The sequence below is a fragment of the Poecile atricapillus genome, chromosome 2, assembly GCF_030490865.1.
Source record: "Poecile atricapillus isolate bPoeAtr1 chromosome 2, bPoeAtr1.hap1, whole genome shotgun sequence".
In the NCBI taxonomy this organism is placed as follows: Eukaryota; Metazoa; Chordata; class Aves; order Passeriformes; family Paridae; genus Poecile; species Poecile atricapillus.
The window spans coordinates 124,559,613-124,583,841 of NC_081250.1; the positions used below are offsets into that span (position 1 = coordinate 124,559,613).

At 40.0% G+C, this 24,229-nt stretch overlaps 1 protein-coding gene across 2 annotated transcripts; it reads right to left on the minus strand.

Annotated features, from left to right (window-relative positions):
• Positions 1–967: 967 nt before the first annotated feature.
• On the minus strand, positions 968–11,604 carry IL7 (interleukin 7). 2 transcript variants are annotated; one of them, XM_058832024.1, is made up of 6 exons: positions 11,217–11,604; positions 7,768–7,907; positions 4,287–4,373; positions 3,359–3,511; positions 1,902–2,054; positions 968–1,797 (listed from the first exon to the last, which is right to left on the minus strand). In XM_058832024.1, the coding sequence occupies exons 1-5, from the start codon at positions 11,224–11,226 to the stop codon at positions 1,908–1,910; spliced, it is 537 nt and encodes a 178-aa protein (XP_058688007.1). In that variant the 5' UTR covers positions 11,227–11,604; the 3' UTR covers positions 968–1,797; positions 1,902–1,907. The 2 variants fall into 2 exon arrangements, with proteins under 2 accessions (XP_058688007.1, XP_058688006.1); XM_058832023.1 differs by having other exon boundaries at positions 968–2,054.
• Positions 11,605–24,229: the final 12,625 nt, after the last annotated feature.

The following is a 24,229-nucleotide window of genomic DNA, read 5'->3' on the forward strand; positions in this document are numbered from 1 at the left end:
CTTAAACTGTTAGACCTTTCAATTTTGTAGTAGCTAATACCACATCTGTGTATTTTGCTTTAATTCACACTGCCCTTTCCTTGCCAAGTGGTTATTAGGAAATAAGTGCTGGCTTTCAACTGTTCCTGAATTTCCAAAAAATACCAAAACAACTGTTCCTCAGTCTCAAAGACCAACTGAATCCCCACAGTCTCCTGGGTAATCTCTCAGAAGAATGAATTTCCAGCAAAGTCCTTAAAATTGTTACGTTCTCTTTATCTGCAGTATGATAGTGGGAAATATTTCCCTGTTCCATAAAAGATTTATGGGTTGGGGTTGGTTTCAGTTTTTTAAAGGGTTTGGAGTTAAAGTTGCCATCTCTTACATGAAGAGCTAAAAGAGAATATATGACAGTCTCAGTCACAGTTTGCAAAGTAACCTCTACTGCCTCATCATCACCATGAATACATGGGGGATTGCAGAGGGTGTATTTCAGGACAGCATGGCATGCTTGCTTTGCTCTTAACCACTGCCCTCTCAGATTCATTACAACGATCTTATTCCAGTCAAATTCATAAAGCTAGTGCTGTTTACAGTCAACTGAGAAAATGGTTCTTTGAAGCACATCTTACTGCTTTTTGAGGTGTTTGTTCTGAATACCAAAATTTTTACAGTTGTTTTACAGAAAAATTCTTTAGCACAGATAAAACCATTTATATTAGTTTACTTGAACCAGGAAACAAACAGGCTGGCTTAACTAAAGCTTTCATGAGCTATTTAGTCCAAGGCAGATGGCTGGTATGGAAAAGTTTACCTAAACTGGACTCGTTACAAGCAGCTAAGAAATGGGTATTTTAAAACAGGAAGTCCCCAGCTGTACTTCAAATGACTGACTGGCTCTGAAAAAAACCTAAAAAAGGAGTAATGGCAATCAAAAAGTGAACAGCCCAATTTCATAGAAGACAAATATTTTATTATCAAAGGAGTTATATCAAAGTAAGAAACTGCAAAAGAGTAATAAACAACTACAAAAAATACTTATATTTATTCAAAATTAAATATGAACACTTTATTAGTTAAATGCCAATATATTATTCTCTGAAAATATTCACACACTTTAAGTCGTTTGCCTAACATCTTAAAATATGTTATATAAAATAATTGCATATGAGAAACCACAATCTGAAGTTAAAGAATTCTAGCTCCTCCTGCAGTTAACTCTGGGTTGATTAAATGCATGACTGTAGTGCTGTTACCAGTCAACTGAACAACTTGCATTCAGGCATCTCCTTTTTCTTCTTCCACAGGATTCAGTCTTGCCTGTGCTTCAGCTGGCAGAAACATGTTGCATCTCTCAAAAATCAGTTCCCTTCCTAAATTTTTCAAAAAGCTAACTTTTTCCCTGCTTTTCCAAACCCAAATCAGTTAGCTGACTCATCAGACCCACACTGAAAACTTCTGTGTCAGGAGACCATACCCAAGATGAGCTGCTTTGGTAAATTGTTACTTTTGGTCCTTGATGCATTTTGCATAGATATAAAGAAACCAGCTACTTTTTCATACTCTTTTCTTCACCTGCAGATTCCAAGACATTTTTATAAATTCCAGTCAACACGTAAGTGGCCGCTTTCATGTGACAGTATTGTAAAGTTACTTGAAAAATCAGAAAATTCAAAGTAGTTTCTAGAGCACAAAGGTTGGACACAGACTTCTGCAGAGTTCTTTGTTTCAAATTCTGGTCTTCTATTTCCACTTCATGGACTTCAGCAGCTTGCTGTCATCTCCAGGAACAAGGTACAGTAGCCTTCCATCAGAATTCTGGCATAAAGTGTTCATATAAGCGAGCAAGGTTACTTGAAGAATGCATATAAAATGCAAAGATACCAAGTAATGCCACTTCAAAAGAAAAGAGCAGGATTCACCTGGAATCACCTGGAAATTGTTTTTTCAAATTTATTCCAGCAGGATCGAAGGCTAGATATATTTTCTTTCAGTTCACAAACTTCTTGGTTACATTTCTTTTTGGACTTTTCACCTGTCTCTGTATCTTCTATGCTCAATACATCTAGGCAAACCTGAAACAGAAGAGATTGTATTGTTATCTGAGAGCTGCTTATTCTATTCCTGTAGCCATCTTTCAAAGCGAACCAATTGCTTTATATCTCAGTACTGGAGAGACCCTGCCCACGGGACTGTGGGAACGTGGCTTTAACTCAAAGCAAATAATGACACCTGAAACCAGTATGTCCAACTGAGAACATGCACATCCTCTGTCACAGATTAAAATTTATCCTCCATTGTTTGAAGGACTGAGAAAATAAAGCAAATTAAATTGTGAGCCAAATTTTGACTATATGTGTTGAGACTAGTGGAACTAAACAGACCAGTTCCAGGGGCCAGACAAAACTATTGTGGTTCTTGTTCATATTCAATGACTGCTCATAATTTTTTGCTAAATTACTTTAATTTGTCTTAAAAATGGGAATCCATAAGGTTAGGCAGGAGTTGCAAGGGTGACACTGACTTCTATGACTTCCTTGACTGGGATACCTTTAAAGTAAGGCAAATGTTGGATTCACCAGAAGTGACAAAGCCAAACATAGATACCAACATTACTTTGAAGATCTCATCACAGATTATAAGTCTCTCCCCTTCCAGGAGGGAAAAAAAAAAATAGTTACATGAAGCCTTCAATCCATCTATTTAAGCATTATATCCTTTGGTGCCTATGTGGAGATTTTTTGATGTTGTTTAATATTTTTTGTGTTAAATAGGTAACACTGAGGCACACTTAAAAGAACACTCTTCCTTTGCTACAGTAGTCTGTAGATCACTGTGCTACATTTAATGTAATGTAATTTAATAATGTAATTAATGTACATTTAATGTAGCCTCAAAAAGAAGGTTCTGCCAAAGACTGAAAAACCAAATATCATACCTAATTGTGTTGAGTTTGAGATATTGTGGTTAAAATAAAGACCAAAGAGATTATAGAAAAGAGATAATCTCACCCTCATCTTTTGTTGAAACAAAATTAAACATTACTCTTAGGGTTAGTGAGAAGTTATAACTCTGACTCTAGAGAAATTTAAACACCTTTACAAAAGTCTGGTCCTTGTCTTTGGAGAATTAACTCACTTATTTCACTACTGAACTAGAGCAGGTACCTTCACCATAGACTTCCAGATGATTGTCTTAGTCTTTGCACTGGGCTTAATGTCTATTTACAAGACAAATGCTATACAAAGCAAGCTTCCTCTGGCATAGAACATGCGCAAGATGTATCTTTTAGAGGTGGATGTGATAGTCTGTGTTGAAGAGCTCTGGAAAATAAGCCAAATAGTTAAACTTTTACTCACTAAAGGTTAATGCAACTCACCTTTGCTATTTTAGGTCTTTCACATTTACACTGCAGAACTTGTAATGTCCAACATGAGACAAATGCTGCTTTCCATCTAAAGGCTTTGTTGATTCTTTGCTTATTAAGGAATCTGAGCATGTTGCATGCCATGCTCTGTAGTGATGCTATTTCCTGTCAAGAGAGCAAGGAAAATATGTCCTGAAAAGTTTGTGCACCATTAATTCTTTGCAATGTTGGTTTATCTTTAAAAAACCTCAAACTGTCCATCAATTACTATTGGTTTCTTTTGCTTTCATAGTGCAAATATTTTTGCAATAAAACACATAACTGATCTGACTTACCTGGCATCTTTTCAAGATATTTAAAACAGCAATTTTTAGTAGTATAATAGTAGCATAAGGATGTTAGGGAAAAATCACAGCTGTAATCAAATTAATTAATGCAGTTATGAAAACAAATTATTTTTGCAGCCAGTCCTTTTATCAAGTCATGATAAAATCTGTAGCAACAGCTGACAATTGTACTTTCTGGCATTTGAGATCTGCCCAAACTACTATTTTAAAGCTTTCATGTCTGAAGTGAAAAGCTTAGCTAATACAATGTTTGATAGAAAAATAAAAACAGAGATTTGGAAATTTTAATATTTATTTCCATTGGCAAAAAGAAAAGTGTTGTGTCTGGTTTTGGATTAAAAATATAGAAGAATCTTCATAGTAGGAAACCTCCCCACACATATCTTGGATATGGAATTGCTTAATATTTAAATGTTTAAAACATCAGTTTAATTGACACATCTTATAGTTCCAGATTCAAAACACAAACCATCCTGAATATTGTGATTTGACTTTTAAAACAAAATACTACCCTAGCACACTGTTGTATTCTGAACTGTACAAAGAACTCATTTAGGTTTGTATTCTCTAAATTCTGAAAAGTTAAATTTTACCTCAGTATCATTGCAGAAAAACACTTTGATATTTTCATCATTTTCATTCTTGCAGCACCTGTCAGGATTCTCTGCAGACATATTTACCTGTAAAATATCATGTACGTTTAGACATGGAAGTACTGTGCCCAGTGCCCAGTCACCCTCACAGTAAAAAGCTCTTTCCTGATGTTCAGAAGGAGCCTCCTGTGTGTTGGTGTGTGCCCACTGCCCCTGGTCCCGTCACTGGCACTGCTGGTAAGAGCCTGGCTCTGTACTCTTTGCCCACTCACTTGAGATATTTCTACACATTGATGAAATCCCTCTGAGCCTTCTCTTCTCCAGGCTGAACAGTCCCAGCTCTATCAGCCTTCCCTCATCAGAGAGATGCTCCAGTCCCCTCAGCATCTTCATGGCTCTTTGCTGGACTCTCTCCAGTAGCTCCCTATTTCTCTCATACTAAGGAGTCCGGAAATGGACACAAATCTGTTCAATTTACATCTTTATATTCTATTGAATTGCTTCGTTCTTTGGAAATTTTGAAACATAGAGCAATGTTTAAATCTTACATTTGGATTGTAACATTGAATACATTGAATACACTGTTTGTCAGTGTTTGTCTCAATAAATACATGTCTTAGCTCTAAGCAGATGGTAGCACTCACTTTGCATATGTAATAACAGAAGATGGCCTAAGCAACTTCACATGGTCTTTTGCCTGACTGTAATATTTTATCAATAGTTTATCCTCTCTTGTAGTTTTTTCTTCCACTTTTACTCTTGTCATCAAGATGACAATGGAAGCCAACTCAACAGAAGCTTTGTCTTCTTCAGCCTGTATCCAGACATCCCAGTTAAGTCAAAGGGTTTTAAAAAAGGCAGCTCACAACACTATTTTTAGATCTCTTCACTTAGCCACGCGCATGAGCGCATTAGACAGTTAATTCTTAAAGTTTTTCTGCAGAAATTGCCTGTATTTAAGAAGTTCACCCAAGATAAACAGAACTTTATCCAGAAAGTGTTTTCAAAACCAAGAGTTTAGGAAGTCAAATATTCACTGACAAAGAAAAAAACAACACAAAACAACAAAACCAAATTAAAAAACCCAAACCACCAACATCAAGAAGCTAATGCACATATTTTCTTGTACTACAACAGATATTGTTACAGTCACACAGCACTAAAATTTATCATTTTATATATATATATATATATATAAATTTATATATAATCACCCTAAAAACTATATATCTGTCACTTCATTTGCTGACTGCTATGAGATTTTCTCATCCTCTCTAGTTTTCTCACATCACCTTTACTATAATGTAAAGTAACCACATCTGAAGGCAGTTTATTGGCTGTCTAAACCAACCTAAGGGAAATTCTGGCCTCAGAAAAGGCATTAGTGAATATTTAATTTCCATACAAAGATCTAGTCTATGACTCACTATCTGCTCTGCAGCAAACCCATAGCTGCTCCAAACATTTGGCTGAGGAACTGAAAGCTATTGACTTTGGCCCTGCAGTTGCAGCAAAGTACCTACTGGGCAGTCGCTATCACCCACAGTGCCCACATATTTTCTGTTAACTTATAGTGACAATACACTGATTATACATAGAAGATTAATTTCTCTTAAATGGGGAAAAGTCAAGAGAAAAAAAATTGCAGAAACTTGCACAGTAGTTGCTTGTGTATGTCTTCGAGGAAGTAAAACCTTTAGAGCTCAGTACATTCCCATTAGTTTTCATAAACATTAATTAATGAAGGTTTTATTTATGTATATATTTTGGTAACTCTTTTACGGTTTTCATATACTCTTCTAAAAAACGCCTATGTCTTAAAAAAATTTAATAATATTTATTGCAACTAACCCCCCCCCACAAAAACAAACATAAAAAAAAGCGCCAATACATCCTTCAAAATGTGTCTGGAATAATGGCATTGCTCTATTCCAATCCTTGATGGCACCATGGGGCACTGACTACATCAAGCTCCAGCCTACCACAGGACAGTGGCAAGTCATTGCCCTATCCAGGCCAGGGCAGCCCCCCAGCCTCCCTGAGCTGGCATCTTGAGCAGGGCTGGGATGCACCTCATGGATCTCCACCACCAGAAGGCAGCAGGATCTGCCTCCCAGAGGGTGTTACTCCTTAGTACCATTTTTTCTTACACATCAGCTATCTTCTAACTGCTCACCAAGAGAGTTTATTTTTGTTCTCTAGGGAATACTCGTCTGTATCAGAATTAAGACAGCAAACTAAAGGGAATACTTATCTCTTATATTATCTATTATGGAAATACTTATCCAATATTAATCGCTATTAATATTCTCCACAAATTTGATGCCTCATTCCGAATAAAGCCATTTATCTTCAGAGAAATACCTTTCTCTCTTCATAATCTCAACAAACATAACATGATCAAAATGTTAAAAGATCATTCCCTGACCCTAAAGGTATTTTGTTTCCAGATGTTGGTTGATGTGTCTTGGTAGAAAAAGGTTGGAAACCACTGCCATAATGCTCTGAAGGATGGTGGTAGTTCATAAGTGTGAAGAAATGCAATGACTCCTGATTTTGCCCTTGGAAAAAGGCTGTATTTGTATTTCATGCAAATAGATCTTGATTTAAGATTCCAACAGAATGGGGAATTCTCATTTAGTGACAATCTGTCAGAAAAATCACCTTTTTTTGTGGGAATTCCTCTGCTAATACAAATAAGTTAAATGTTCCCCCATGGCAGTGTTCTTGACAGATGAATTTAATTTCTAATAATTCATGAGGAAGAACTGGAAGGTAAATTTTGGGCATGGATTGGTAAACTGTTAAGAAACTATTATGTAGAGCTGTAGTAAATGTGGTTGATAGCCATAATTCATATGGCTATATGCTTATGAATTGTCTCCTGCATATAATCCATAATGCAGGAGCTCTACACATGAAAATGTTAAATTCTTCTTTGCTGCCATCTAGAAATTATATTTTTTGTTGGCTAAACAATATATATTAAAAGGTACAAGGAAACCTATTAAGATACAAAGAAAATTTTACTGTCCTATGAATTTTGTACCTCTGTGCATTCGTATTTAATGGACAACATAAAACTTTGGTCAAGAACTCTAATTCATAGAACAAAGTACAGGTGTAATGCTTTCCTCTCTTGATAAAACATATAAATAGTAGTCATGAAATTACTTTATAAAGAGTACTTTTTAATGAAATGTATGATGTATGGCCAAAAGGTACATGTGTCTAACTACACGATGCACAGGCACAAAAAACTGTATCACAGTATTTGTACATGCAAATAGGCACTGTCCACAGATTTCAGAGATTTTAAAGAGGCTGAATTGTTGCACCCCACAAATAAAACCACCACTCCAGCACAATGTGTGATTTTAAATTCGTCTTTTATCATGTTTTAACATTAGAGTTTTTATTATTAATTGTTAGCATATAAAAATAATCAACATTTTTTGGAAGCCTGAGAGCTACTACCTACCAGCTCATTGATGTCGTGGCTTAGTACATTTTCATACTTCACACGGATTTCAGTTTTATTTCCCATTGCACAGCTAGATGCATTCACTGGAGACAGAACAAGGAGCAGTGGCAGAACTGGTAAGGTAGATCTAAAAAAGGCTGGATTACAAGAAGAACAGTTAGGTGCATATTAATGTCACAGACTGTGTGCTGTATTAACAAAAACATTCTATATTCTGTTAAAATAGTTTAAAAGGGATCTTTGTACAGCCTAATGACTTGTGCCTTGCTAGAGGGAAGGACTGAGTGCCAGATTAAGATACTCTTTGAGTGTCTAAACTCCCTCATACCCAAAGATGGTTCAGCCAGTGTGGATAAGAGCCTACAACTATTGAGCTGACCAGCTACTTGGTGACTGATTGGGCTGAATTCACCTTCAAGGTTCACTCCAAGCACTGAATTTTATTGGACCATAACCACATCGGACATATGTAGAGGAGTGTTTTAATCATATATGTTTAGACACGCAAGTGTCTTTACCTGCAGCTGAATCTCAACTGTCCAGTTTTCCTTTGATAACTTCTACAAATCCCCATCTCTGCAACAAAGGTGTGTTTAAACACATTTTCAGGCTGGGCAAATGTACAAATCCACACTACTGGCCACAATATGAGATAAAGCAGCAACACAACCTTCTCTGCAAGTTTTTTGCAATCTTTTCGAGCAAACTTCACAGCCCATCACTTTGTTGGCCCCTTTAGTGGACCATCTTGCTTTGCTCAGACCCCTGGTGTTCTGTCCTCACATAGCACCCAGGAAAATATGAGCTCTGTGAGGATGGGCAGAGAGAAAAGAAACATCAAAAGAGCCTGAAGGAACTGACAGGAGGCTGCAGGTGAGTCACCTGGTACTGGGCATAAAGAAGACCAAGTACATGATAATATGTGATTTGGAATAATTGGACTCTGGTCTATAGCTACTCTGGCTAGGATAATGCTTAAATGGAAGGTTTTTGAGAAAAAAAACAAAAGTAGAAATTTATGTTGGTGGACAAGCAAAGATCACAGCAAATTCCTGGAGGAGTATGCAGTGTTTCTGCCCATCTCCACTACTGAATAAGAACAACAACTGCATACAGAGTTGCTGTGGGATAGCAGCCAGGAAAAGAAGAAGGGATGCCCTGGCTCCAGCTGCTACTTTCCTTCCTTGTTGGCAAGGATGGGCTATTAGGTACAGCCAGTCCAGCACTCAAGAGATGAGCACCTCTGGACTTGGGCATCACTAGTAAATCACAGCCTCAGAAAGGAATTTTGAACACCTAAGAAATCAGCAATAAAAGTTGACCATAATTTGTATTGACCCACCTAATTTCTGCGAAGCAAAAACCACAGTCACACAACATGCTCACTGCCATTCAAAGAAACACAGTCCCTTACAGCCCATCCCAGCCAACTCCCACCACACACAGCAGACCAAATCCTCAAAGAAGAATGCATGCTTTTCCTGGCTAGTGAAGCCTTCTCTTTCTGATACACTGCATGTGAACATGCTGTGATGTACATCTCTGTCCTAGAAAGAGGACTGGAAAAGTTTTACCTGGACAAGCTAAATCACAGAATTCTTGTGTCCAGCTGCCTGACAAATTTTAATGGGAAATTTGATGGGTTGGAAATCAGATTTTCTGGCCTTTTCATATACTGATCTACCAAGGTCTGTTAATGTCTCAGAAAATCTAGCCTGATGAGCTTAGTGAATCTTAAATGGATCCTACATGTAATAAATTCAAAAACTCTGTAAGACTCTATTATGATCTTTAAGCTCCAAGTAGACACACCTGACTTTAACAGAACTTTATCTTTGCAAATCTCTATGCTAATTATATCTCTGTTGAATGATTTATTAGTTTGCAGGACTAAGATTTAGTATTTTAAAAGACACTTACAAAAAACATTCAAGAACTCAATTATAGGGCAACATTTTTCCAATCTCCCATTGTATCTCTTGATTCCAGTGCAAAAAATGAACTGCAATGCTTGTTTGCAAATAGGGTAATACAAACAACTTGAATATGCTGCTTCACAAACATATTTCAAGGGAAGAAAATAGAATTGAAACAGTCTGAAATTGAAACTCCATCACTTTAAACTTGGTTTGTCCGGCAACAAGTGGAGATAAGAGGTGAAACACGCAAAGTCACTTTTATTTTGTCATCTTTACTTTCTCTGTATTGTACAGATTGCCAATCTTTTTTAAATGAGGAAACTACAGAATAAAAGCAGGTCACGTGTTGCACACTCATGAAGTCCCTTGAGCCACTGCAGGATGGTGATCAAATATTTTCAGACATTCCTATATGAGTCCTCTGGAAAAAATATTAGATAAGTGTCATAAAAAATTCTAGGAGACAACTGAAAATTGAAAGGGATTTTCTTAAAGTTAGGTAACTTTGAAGCAGTGGGAGTTTATGGCACTCCATATGGCTATCAATTCAAAAGAAAGAGAGTATGTATTACTGGTAATAACCCATCTTTCCAGTAAACTCCTAAGTCATATCTGGAAAGCCCCAGAAATTCTCCTATGAAAGTCAGGAAGAGCTAGTATTCCAGTATTTCCACACATTTAGAAACCCCCCCCCCCCCAGACCTCTTGGGTTTTTAGCATTAAAAAACTCTCCTGTGCATGCAGCCCGAGGCACGTCCTCGGCGGGCGGCACCCAGCGGGATCCTTGCAGCAGCCCCGGTGTCCCGCAACTCACCCCAATCTCGGCGGCCGCTCCCTCTGCCCCCTTTCCCGCTCTGCAACCCGCAATTCCCTTGGGGAACGGGTCACTGCCAGTTCTTTTCCCTCCGTCCCGCTGGACCCGTGCGGAGGGGCGGGCGGGCGAGCGCTCCCGCCCTGGGGCGAGGCACCCCACACCTGCTCCGGGCGCACCGCGGGGCAGCAGGTGCCCACGGGATGCAGATGCCTACGGGAATGCTGATGCCCACGGGATGCAGATGCCCACGGGAAGGCAGATGCCTACGGGAATGCTGATGCTCGCGGGAAGGCAGATGCCCACGGGCGGTGGGAGCAGCACGGGCCAGCGCGGAGCAATGCCTCCCGCAGCTCCCCCGCCCCGCGCTGTCCCGCTACCTCTGCCATTCCCCAGCTGCCCTTCCCGGCAGCAGGCGTGATGGGAACCGGACTCTTTTACTTTCATTCTACGGGAAAAAAGAGATAAAAAAGCGAAACTGGGAATTTCCCCAGCCGTCACCAGGGGTTTAAAAGGCACCGGGCAGCACCGCGCCGGCAGAGCAGGCGAGACGGCGGGGCCGGCGGCCGGGAGCCAGCGGAGCAGGTGAGGAGCCAGCGCGGCCGGGGGTGCGGAGCAGCGCGGCGGAGCCCAGCCCAGCCCAGCCGGGGGCAGGTGAAGCGGGGCGCCTTCTGCGGAGCGGAGCGGAGCGGAGCGGGGCAGGGCGCGCTCCTTACCATGGAACATGGTCCGTGGGGAGGCTCTCGGGGAGCTGCGCCGACGGGTCCGCGGTCATGGTGGCGGCGCCGCCTCGCCCATGACGGGCGCAGCCCGCGGAGCGCCACGCAGGGGCCGAGAGGGGCCGCGGCGGCGGCGGGGCCGGGCTCAGCAGCCCCCCGCCGCCCGCCCGCCCGGGGGGACCGCGGCGCTGTCCGAGGCGGCGGCGGGACGGCCGGGCTTTGCCTTTCCCATGGGGCTCCGCCGGCCGCGGTACTTTCACTTTCTGCTCCGCCGCGGCGGTGCTGCCCGCGGGCCGGCGGCGGGCGCGGGCCCCGGCACCGACGGCATCCCCGCTCCGCCGCCGCGGGGTCCGGAGCGCCTCGGGCCGGGCGGAGCGGCGGCAGCGGCGGCAGCGGCGGCGGGGTTACATAGAGCCCCGGCTACACGCCCAGTGCCGTGTGTGCGGCCGGGGAGGGAAGGATGGATCTTGGCAGTACGCGTGGAAAGAGCCGCTCATCCGTGGGGAGGATATCCTTTAAAAAAAAAAAAAAAAAAAAAAAAAAAATCACTGCGTGTTGTGGAGTCGCTATTTCGGAGGAGAGCGGCTTAGCTTGAAGGTTGATGCGCTGCCCTTTCGCTCCTTCAGCTGCCCTTGGATGGGTTGTGGAAGGCGGGACTGCCAAGAGTGCTCTCTCTCCGGTCAAGGGTTACCCCAGGCTGTTGGCATGGGCTCAGAAGCGAAAGGTGGATGGTTTCTGCAGAGTTCTCGTTTACACCCTTTCCCCTCCCCACCCCCACCCTTCCCCTGCAAAATCATTTTGTGGAATCTGAAAGGATTAAGAAAGGATGGTGGATGGCTCAGGAGGGGGTTTCAGCCTGGAAAATACCCAACTTCTAAAAGGAAAACCTGTAGAAGGATGTGTTTTGTCTAGGTGAATTCAGAATGCAACATTTTTCATGTGCAATTCAAAAGGCTTGGAATAAAACAGAATATGAAATATCTTAGTAGTGTCCCCTTCACATGTCCTGCCCAGAGACTTTCTGATTTTGAGTTCTACATCACTTTTCCTGCTCTGCATGACAACAGAGAGCTGACTGCATAACCCCTCTTTCCTCTCACAAGAGTGCTTTTCCAAGGGGAGACAGATATTGAGGTGTGAATATTAAGGAGCAAATATTTGGAATGCTCAGGATAGTTTCCTCCCATTCTCTTGGAATGAAATTGTGCTGCTTCCTTCCTGTGTGAAGAGGTCCCTAGTCTCCTTTATTGTCTGTGAATTAGACTCTGCTTTAGATTTGCTATAAATTTCTCATTTATTTTTCTTTGAAAAAAAAAATTTAATCGCTTCTTCTTCAGAAATATTCTGAAGTGTTCAATTTTCCACACCTTCAGCTCTGAGCTGCTTGATTTTACTAAAGGTTACCTATGACTACGATTTGGGCAAATAATAGGGATCAATATCAAGACAGTTCCACACAAGGAGCACCTGTGCTTGCTTGTTCCTTAAGTGAGTGCCAGCTTGGATGTGATGTATTGTTCAGTTCTTGAATTTGAACAACGATTTTGCCTCATTAATGACTAAATTATCTAGTTCTTATTGTGTTGTAGGTTGTCACTTTTTTGCTTCGTTTCATTTACTGTTTTCTTTTTGCTCTTCTGTCGAATATTTTCTGAAAACATCTCTGTGCATTTCGGTTTGCGGGCATGTACAGCTCTGAGAATGCCACAGGACTCTTCTTTTGGGGGATTAGTTAGTACCTGGTGTAATGCAAGCAAATTTTTGACTGTCTCTTCTATGGTCTGGTACTTAAAGACTTGCACTTTCAATAGTCAAATGTTTTGAAAAATATGCACTATGAAACTGCAGTCGTGCAAAACTATTACCAAGATCAACTTTCCTTCTAAGAAACTTTCCTTCTAGTAGTTCTTCCAATTTCTTATATTAGTACATGTGTGTTCACAAAATGAGATAGTATATGCAGATTGTCAGGGTGCAAAATATAAAGGAAAAACTTCCTTAGCTGCTTTGTTAATGTTAGTTTTATGGCTGAAACATCAGGAAGACTGATAATTAGTTCAATTTAATTTTTTTCTTTAAATAATATAATTGATGGAAGAAGTCAGCCTAGTAGCTTAATGCATTAATGTAAACATGACTGAAAGATGATGCTGAAGTCTTGTAACGGGAATTTTGCTCTTTCCTTCAGCAACGGCAGGACTTTATTTTATTTTAAGATGAAAAGTCTGGTAACGCATAGGAAACGTTTTCTTCAATCAAAGTGACAAATAGATGGTGTGATCTGTACTATGCTCCATATCATGTGTTTAGATCAATCCTTCTCATGTGACCTAACCCTGGACCATGGCATATCTTTAGATAAAGATGTTATTTGATGTATTTGTATGTAGAGAGTGCTGAAATATTCAAACTTTGTCTGCTTTTAAAAGTATCTTGAATCACTATATGAATTTTGTTTTCCAAGTGTTTCTTTTCGTGATTTAGCAATATTTTGGGGTTTTTTTCTAGAAAGATTACCTGCCAAAAGATCAAGTGTTCAGAAGAGTTCTGTATTTTTTTAAAGGAAAAACCAAACACCAACCAGTTGAAAAATTAAAAGATGGAATTTAAGATCTATTATGTGAATATCATCTTCACAAGCTGTTTTAATCAAGAAATCATGAAAAGAGTCCTGAACATATACAAGTCTATCCCAGCTGAGTCTTACCTTATTTAAATGATTAAATGTTTAAATTCACTTTGCCTGTTTTGCAAAACACAGTTGATGCCGAGCTGTAATAGAGACCTCTCCCTCTGGAGTGGAATTAAGCTGCAGATTGTCTGGGGCTGTGAGTAAAACCTTTGTAGGCAGAATAAAACTGAAATATTTCTGTAGAATTTCAGAGACATTAGGTGTCCCACTTCACTTTCATGCCTTGGGACTTTACAGAGCTGACTGTTTTAATAGGAGATATACTAGCTTTATTATGTAGATAATTTGACTAAGATTCCAAATAAGCAATCTCTGGAAAGATGTAGTCCAATGCAGGGCATTGCTGCAAATGTGTGTAGTTTTCTCTTTCACACTATTTTTGACAAGAACTTTTTAAACCATAAAAGAGGCTACCACAAATTATGTATATAACAAATGAAAGGCACTGCTAATTTTTAGCTATTCATGTATGACCATATTTCACATTCAATACATATTCTGAGGACAATTTCTCTAAACGAGTTTAAATTTAGAGATCCATCTGTCACCTGACTTGGTCAAATTTATTCTTAGAAAAGCAGGCATTAGATATTAACCTCCACCAGAATACTAATATTGCTACATGAGAACTACATGATTGCAAAGCACATAATTTCTTGTTAAGATTCTGCTCTCCAAAGACCAAATACTTCTGGGATTGTTGCTGTCTTTCTCCAGCTGTTGCTTGTCAACTTGAAAAGCTCTTTTGAGCATGACTTTAGATTTGACTTTAGGCTGCTTGAAAATTTACAGTACCATTAGTGAATTATTGTATTATTTAATAAAGTTTAAAAGTTATAAATATTTTTATGTCATTTTGGAATAAAATGTATGTGCTCCAGTTGTCACAAACTGGTGGAACTCAGAAAAGTGTGACCACAGTTATGCTCTTATTTTTAAGAACAAATATGTCTAATACTTAAATTTTTCTCAACTGACTGGGGAGTGGGGGAAAAAAAAGAAACATATTCCCCTACTCCTTCCACTAAATAAATCTGAACCCACAAGAGAATCTTTACTTAACTGGGATTCAGAGTCATGTTTATTGTGCACACAAAACTCTCATTGACACTCAGCTGTGGGAAGTTCTAATCTTCTGCTGTATTTAGGCAAAACCAAGGGACCTAATATTAACATTGCACTAGAACACCCACTTTTAAATAATTACTTTTGCAACTTTTTGTTTACAAATCGTTTGGCCTGACACTGTGGTGAGCGCTGAAGAAACCACACAAACTGATTGATAAACTGTTTTTAACGTGGAATTGTATCTCACATTCATTCAAGTGTAATGGATGCATCTCTTTTTCTTTGGTGAGAATTAAAAAAAGAACAAAAATATTTCTGGAAAACTATTAAGATTTGTGTAAATGTGGGAAACGCAGAGGAATGTTTCATTATCAAGCTGCAGAATGGTAGCGGTTATTACTTTCTCTTCCTGTCTTGCTGTGCAGGAAGATGCCAATAAAGATTTTATCAAGAGCAATGTGCCAAATGAGGGTATTTGGAGAAGGCACACTAGGAAGGAGAGGTCTCCCAGGAGCAGCAGCATTGACGAGATGGTGGCAATCAGGCTGCTGGCCCCAGAGCTGGGCATGGATCAGGCTTTGTCCCTGTTTCCATCAGGCCCCAGAAGTGTCCAGGTGTTCTGCTGGAGCCAGGGCTGTGCCTGAAGCCCAGCGGGGGACCGTGCCCCTGGCTCACAGCACCTGCCCTCCTCACCCTGCCGAGCTCTGAGCTCAGGCTGGCTTGTTTCGGTGCCTCAATGAGCCTGAACGTGGGAGAAATTAATATTTCAGCAGGAAAAATGATAAAAATCCTGTTCCTGCTTTAGTGGGGCACAGAAGAAAGAAGGGGTTGGGTGTTGGTTTCTGTCAATGCATATTCTTTAACTTTTCCTACTTTAGCAAGTGCCTTTTTTAGGGAAGACAGGAGGTCTGGTAACAACAATAATCTTCCCACATATTAACCCATATTGAAATAATGACAATTTCACTATATTTCAGGGTCATGAAATTTCCTTTGGGTTTGGTGTTGTGTTTTGAAGAGTTTATTTTCCAAATTTATAATAAAATGGTTTTTATGATTTGAGTGAACCAATGTGTCTTAGTGGTCTTTCTTTTTACAATGTTATATATACAAGTGCAAAAAAGCATTTATTGAAATTTTTAATTTTCTCTTCTCCTCTCCTTCATTGCCCATTATTTGTTTTGAGAAAATGTGGTTAGTGAGTCCATTTCAGGCAAACTGTCCCTGAAATAGTACTCAATTTCTTCCATTTTTTCTCTTTTCCTTTTTTTTTTTTTCTTTTAATGTGCTTTTATTTATTTTTTTTTAAGAGAACTGAAAGTCTTCCTTCTGTTTTTAAAGGCAGACAGAAAATCACCCTGAAAAGTGACAACAACTTATTTAGATCCACTGTGGCAGGGAGTAAAACTAAATATCTAGGATATTTTAGAAGCCGAGGACTACCTGAGGAATGAGTGTCAGGTCTTAAATCTTGGAAATATAATTCAGGATGCTAAAGGTTATTTTATCTTTTCTTTGGATTAATAAATGTCTGTGTTTGATTACAGTTCCAATGAAGGGTTTAGGGCTGTTCCTAAATTAATTAAAAGACATTTTTTTTCTCCATCTGAAAGAGGAGTGGGGGGGATGTTAGTTTTTCTTTGTTTTTTCTTGTAAAATCTCTTCTCTGATTAAATGTTTAATTTAGGAAGAGATATTCTGTGTTCTGTGTTCTTCATACATAACATAAAGCTGACTCCTTTCTAACAGTGTGAAAACTAACTTAAATATGATGAATTCTGTGAACTTCAGGGCTTTTTGATTTTGATAATCATGCCTTTCCATCCTTCATATAGTTTTACTTGATCAACATTTACTTGATTTAAATTCATCCACTTAAAAAATCTTGTGAGCTGTACTCTTTACTATCAAGAAGCTGCATTTATTATGTGATGGTAAATGATCCTGAAAAGGAAGCCTCTATTTAAAACTAATCTTATTAAAAAAAAAAACAAAAACAAAAACAATATAAATGGTTTGAATACAATACAATGGTTTAAAATAGAGAACTCTTATTGTAAGTGTGGATTTTGTGGGCCTAATCCTGCAAGCCTGTGCCTGCTTAGCCCCAGTTTAACAAACCTAACTTAAATGCTTATTTGTAAGCAAAAGATTAATTTTTGGTTTTGAAACTTGAAATTTGAAATTTCCCCTTTGAAGGTATGAATTATTTCTGACATTTATTTTCCTGCTCTCTGGAGCTGCTCTGAAATAATTCCAAACACATCTCTATCTTTGAAGACTACAAATTATGTTGTAATAGTATTGGAAACCATTACATATGTGCCTTTCTTCTTTGAGTGTGTGATGTGTGTGTGGTTAGAGTGGGAGGGGGTGGTTAAGAAAGAAGAAAAACTACAATTAAAATATGATATATTAATGCAGTTTGCCCAATAAGCATCACTTGGCAAATCAAAACAGTCAGTGCATGCTGAGACTTGATTTTTTTTTTTTTTAAACAATGTACCCTTATATATTAAATGAAGATCTAGCTGCAGTATTTCATAAGAACAGTGTACAGGTACTGGTTTTTTTTGTTTTATGTATCCCTTTTAAAGGGCTGAATTTGAAACAGTGAATGGATGTGTGTGTGCTTGCTCTGTGATGTTTAAGCCTTTTACTGCCTTTGGTTTGTGTTCTCTCCCACAGCAGGGATGACACCACCGGCTCTAAAAAAATGACCTGAAATTATTCTAACCTACAGAAAATGGATCAAATAATGATGTGAGCTATAAAACAAAAGGGAAGAAATGAGTGACTGCCAGCAGTAGCTCTTTTTTTTATTGTTTTAAATTACATTCACAAATTGTTCCCAAAATATTCAGCAGTGACATTTTTCAGAATGATGATGAAGACTCAAGCTAAACGTGACTTGAGACTCTCCATGCCTTGCATCCACAATTACTACTGTCTAATTAATCAGTCTTTAATAAGCTGTTGTGATTTCAGAAACATATTCTTGAATGTTTCACGTTGCACTGAAGATTTGGGTCTCTTTCAAGGTATTAAAAAGGCATGTAATTTTGAAGAAACAACACCAATAGGAGATGCAGCTAATAAAGGTTGGTATTTTAATAGTAAAGGTTTTCTGACTCCACAGTTCTTAGCCCCTTCCTCTCTAGAGGTATTAAAGAAATATACAACATATCTCTCAGTTCTTATCCCTGGTTTATTTGTTGGAATTCTGGGCCTTACAGTTTTGGAAGGAAAAAATAACTGGCCAGCAATTCACAAGTTATTTCACAGACAGAGTTCCGTTCTGCCACGTGTTTTATTTGATGTGTTTTCATATGGGCACTCACTGAGAAGCTGTGGCATTTTCTCTGTGTGTCACACCCAGCGTTAGGGGTTATCTTTCCTGACACAGATGATACAATTTAGTGCCTTTTGTCTGTGTGTAGCAAAGATTAGGGCAAGGCTGTGAGCAAGGCAGCTGGAGATGTGTTTAGGTAAGACTGTGTGACCGGGACATTTAAGGAGGTCTCTTTGGGAATGCTAGTCCACCCCTGGCAACCTGGGCCCCTAAATCAGGAGGGCTTTGTAAGGGGTAGAATTGCCACACCTTCCACATAGGCAGAGCCTTGGAGATATTAATGACATCGTACACACTGCCTGGAGCTGCTTCTGAACACTGTGGGAACAGATCCCTGTGCCACAGTGTTCTCACATTTGTGTTATGATCCCTTAAGTGACTTCTGGTACAGCAAATGCAGCCTTACTTGGGGCACTCCTGGGAAAAATACCAGTCTCAAATCCATGGGGCATTCTTCTTGCACTTATCCTGCCCAAACTTGATATTCCTGTGCCTTGCTCTGTTTGTAAGGAGCTCTGTTTTTAAATGCAAATACTATATCCAGTGGTGGTGATAACACAGCTTGTGAACCTGGACAAGAGTCCTCTCCAGTGCCAGCTGGTGAATCTATTAGCACCTTTGCTTCCATGGGTGGAACTGAGTGAGGCATTTAGGAGATGTAATGACTGTTTCCACTAGTTGCAAGCTGAAATTGCTGTCCCCTCCATTTCCCTGGCGTGTAAACCTCTCTCTCCTCAGTGGGAATCAGAGCTCACTGTTACTGTTTGGCAGGTAGAAGAATGGTTGTGTCCCTTTAGGAAAAAAGTTTCTATGTGAGTCTAGGAGACAGATGCAAAGAAAGCGCCAAATTTTCTGACTCTTGTAAAAGAATAAAAGAAATCTTTACTGCTGTATGAACCAAGACACCTTGTCTTGTTAGCACTTGGAGATGGTAAATAGACCCAGAAGTTGCACTCGGTCTCAGTATGGAGATGGCAAGGCCAGGTCAGTTGAGGCATTGACCAGCCTCCTGTAGTGGAAGGTGCCCACAGCAGGAAGGTTGGAAAAAGATGATCTTAAAGGTCCCTTCCCAACTCAAACTATTGTACAAACTCCACGGGTCCCACAGCAACCAATGACCCTGAGGCCCCACTCCTGCTGCCTCCCCATAGCTGAGCAAAATAGCAGAAACAAACCAGTGCTATCCAAATGGGTTACAAAATCATTAAAAGAACCCCAAGTTTTTTCTCAGAAGAAGTGTTTTAGTTGATACAGTGGAGCATATGAAACTGTGAAGACAACATTGTAGGAGAGTTTGGGCTGGAATATCAGAAGTATGTTCCCTTGACTCTGGATTGCATAAAGAACAATATGAGGATTTAATGGTGCATGGGCACCACTGTCATCATTCCCAGTAAGACTTCATCTCCTGAGCACTGACTTCCCTTGGGCTGGGTTCTCACTACACTTTGGCATGTGGCTATTAGTGTGTATACAGCTTACCAAGAGTTGCTTATTGCATGGGAAATGCTAGGAATTACCAGCTTTTCCATTTTTCTCCTTCAAAGATTATCAGTCTCTTCCTATTCTGTCCTTCCTGTTCGCACTGTTTGGAGTCAATATGTGGCACAAGGCCACAAGTCAAGTCACAAGTGTCCTCTGGTCATCTGGAAGCCACCTGAGGAAGGATTCTGGAATAACTTCTAACCAGGTGCTGGAAGCTTAAACTCCTGGAAAACTGCCTCTCCCTCTTAAAACAGGTCAATGGCTAAAAGATCTTTTTAGCCATTGACCTGTTGTAAGAGATGGTCCGAAGATTTTTTCATCTGTCTCACAACTGTCTCAAGGACAGAGACTGAGACCCTGAATATCACAAGGGACTTGGTTTAGGAGTTTGGGCCTAGCTGAGGTGGATGTTTGCTGAGTGATTGTTTGCAGGCGGTTGCACGGTACACTGCTCTCGTTCCTGCTGGTGAGAAGAGGCTTGTGTGTGGTACCCTGTGCAATGGGTTTCCACGACACATTGTTCTCATTCCTGCTGGTGAGCAAACACTTGCGAGACATGGTTTGCTCTGTACCCTACATCTGCCCCCCGTGCAATGGAATTCATCTCAGTGATCATCAATCTCCTCTGGTTTTGGCCCTGTGCCCCTTGCTTTGTAAGAGACTATAAAATTATACCCCAAACTTACCTTCCTTTGAGATCTTCCCAACGGACAGAAGCCTCTGCATCGGTGGACGGCTGAGTGGACTTCGATGTTGGTAGCTATAATCCCCTTACTCTCTTTTTCTTATGCTTTGCTTTCTCCTCATTTCCCTGTATTGCATATTAGTGCTGATGAGCACTCAACAAAGTGTGTTTTGCTTTTTACGTCCCTGGTTTGCTGATAATCTTTTGTACTCTAAGACTGACTAAAAGAACCACATCACGAATCCCACCTTGCGGATCGTGACACCTGTAAAGAAGCCCTCCATTGTCAGTAACTCCTGGCTTGGCAAATTACCTAAGAGCCTTACAAACTTACATCCTACAGTGACCTTTCAAGCTTGTCAACATCCCAGATGGAGCTCCACCCAGGCATTGACCAGAAATTGCTCTGATCAGAACAAGACAAGGCAGCCCCATTAGGGAGAGGGAACAGGAGGACATCCTTCTGCACCTTGCCTGGGGAGGTGTTTCCAACATAAGTTTAAGAAAGTGATCAAGACATTTTCCACAAGGCACATCTACAGAAAATTCAATGGGATGCCAGCTTCCTTCCCTTGGATGTCTGGATTCAGTGGAGCACCTGCCTCCCAGATCCCTCTGGTGACAATTAAGTCTATTCTTTGCCCCTTTCTAGAAGTATTTCAAAAATATGCCAGGTCTAGAAACTTAAGAAGTGCTCAGGATTGTTGAGATTGGAGTTACCACTGCTAAGCCCTGGAGCACAGCTTGGGTGAGTGGCTTAGGTAGAACCAGGAGGAATATCCAGAGGCAAGACAGTGCCAGACCAGCTTGTATGAAAATCACCAAATACTCAGGGATTCCTTCCTCCCCTTTTCATTCCTGGCCGTCAAGGATGGATGGCCTGCTGTGCCAGCCTGGCAGGGCTGGAAGGGAGCTGGCTCCATAGGAATGATAAAGTATCCCATGTTCACAGAGAGTTGGGGTGTGACAACCTCCCCTTCCTAGACTTTCTGCACCATTTGTGGGCAAAGGGGAGTACAGGGCTACATTTTGATTTTCCCTCCAAAAACACTTTGTGAGAATACTTTTTGGTTATCTTGCCTCACCACAGACACAAATTGAAGATCATAAACATGGCAGATGTATATTTCTTTTAAATTAATGTTTAAACAAGAGTAGCAAGAAGATAAAGTGTACATGATTTTTCTGGTGCAAGACAAATTATTAAAAAGTTGGTGAACCCGACAAAGCTTAAGGGAAAAGGTTAAGGGCTAGCCTGGTTTTTTTCCCCTCATCTGTTCTCCTCATTTCTTAGGGAACAGCTAAATAAAACGGTAAGTCAGGTGAGAAATGTGCCCAAAGCAGGGCAGGCTGGAAGAGGGTTGGCAGTGTGTATGAAGCTGCAGTGGCTGCTGCACAGGTTTATGTGCTTCACAGTGATTTCTGGAGCAAGGCTGTAAGCTAAACAGTCTGAAGAAGCTTCAGATGCAATCAGGAATGCAGGATATTTTAGCCCCAAGAGAATGAAGTTGCTAATATGTTGCCTTGCTTACTGGGAGAGGTCTGCCTGTTGGTGCTCTCCACAGTGCTTGTGCTTTGAAAAATTAAATTGTCCATTTCTTACAATTTGAAAGCACTTTTGGAAGCTGGAATTGACATATAGGTTTTGGCTTTCAATATCTTTGTAATAAGCACTGAAGAATTTGGAGACTAAAAAATTTGCACAATATAGGTGCAGTAAAAGTGAATAAAGTGTTTCTCTAAGTAAGATGTCTTTGCCTCCTATTATTATCAGGATGTCTCAAGTGTTATCCTTTACTAGAATCTTCACCAAAAAAGATTGAATGTCTTTTTTTCCAAGGCTGCTTTGAGGGGAGGAAGTAGATTGAGGTTTTTAAGCAGGAACAGCCTCTCCCCATCCCGATAATTTTAGCGTTAGTTATATGTAACATTGTTGATCCAAGATCTTCTTGTCTGCTGCTTTCTACTTATGTCCCTATACCTTTCAGCTGAATAAAGGTGTCTGTTTCCAGCCTGACAATACTATTGATAGGTTATTTTAAGAAAATTTAAGTAAAAACAGGCTGGTTGACTTCTGAAAGAAGGAGAAGCGCTGAAGAAAAATACTTGCTAGGATGGAACTTGTTCACTCTAGCTGCCCACAAGTGGGAGAAAATTGGCACAGCTCACACAAAACATCTTTAATGTTCCAGTTAAAACTTGAAATGATCTGTCAGCTGTAGCAAATATTTGTTCTGGCTTTTGCAGGTATCTCTCAGTGCTGGCTGGGTCTGCCTGTATGTGCAAATGTTAGAGGGTGGCCTTCCCTTGCTGTTTGAGGGTGCTTACAGTAGGGTAGGAAAGAAGGACTTGCTTTGGAGCAGCATGGAAATAAGTGGCAAAAACTTTATGGGAAGTGTTTCATTGCTCAACAGAGTTAGGGCCAAAATAAAAAGGTGTTGCATATAGTGGAAACATTTGCATGCTGTTTCTTATGTAATTAATAATTTGTTTTGTCCTTTATCAACAAGTAATTTGATTCCCTATCCTACTTCTTGATAACCAATGAAGATTTTGTTTGCTTTCCCCTTTCTGTGTTATGTGTGAAAGAATCAGGTTTTTTGCCTTGAATACAGATTGCTCATGAATACAGATTTGCCCATGAATATACATTGATTTTGGATTGATTGTTCGTCTGAATAATATATGCAAAAAAATAGTATCAGTAGAAGGGCCAAGGCTGAAAGATGGTTTATTTGATTTATAAACTGATAAACTGATGAGTGTATTGCTAACTGAATCTAGTGGCATTTGCCACAGTGATTATTATGCAGTTAACTGCTTCATCCAAGTGCCACTGTCAGTCAGTACTGTCATTAAAAATTAGCATGGTGGTGACACACTCAGAACCACCACTGCTAAGTGTCCTCATGATGGTTTTTCTGACATGGAAAAAGAAACATGCAGATAAAATTGTCTTTTATCTAATAGGTCATTTGCCTCTTGCCCTGAAGAAAATTACTCATTAGGTAGCAGTACTGCTCTACATTTTCACCAAGTAGAAGATAATTATGGAATACGAAGGCTGGTAAAAAAACAGAAGAATCATTTCTGTTACATGTTTATTATATCTGGTGGAACTTCAAATCAAACAGTTAAGAAAGCCAAAACCTTCTGAATCCTGCCACTTAGGTATTGAGTAAAACTGATGGTAATAAATTACCTGATATTTTTTAATTAAATTGAATAATTGTACACTACAAAATGCCATGTTATTTCAGATGTGTTTGTAGAACAAAAACTGATTGAGCTCAGAATAAAAGAGATTTCTTGAATAAAAATGTCTTTTTTTTAGTCATATTGGAGATATGTCATATGAAATCATATTGGAGAATTCTGAGTAGGTCTTTAACAAAGAAAGTTACATATATTCAGCGACTTGCAAATAATGAGTATATTCAGTTTCATCTCCAAAACCACAAAAGCCCAACAGTCATTCTGAGTCCCTGTTTTCTGCCTCCTGATTTAGGTGACTGGAGCACAGCTCAGAGGTTGGGAGAGACATGCTCTGCAGTCCTTGTTTAGTGTGAGAGATTTGGGCCAGGACATGCAGCTGAAACTTGGCAGTCTAGGTAGCCTGCAGAGTTAAACTCTGCATAGACATGTTTACCTTTTTGTTAGCTGCAAAACACGTTTGAGGGATTACATCAAATACTGTGCTCTGATAACTGGAGCTGTAGCCTTGCCAC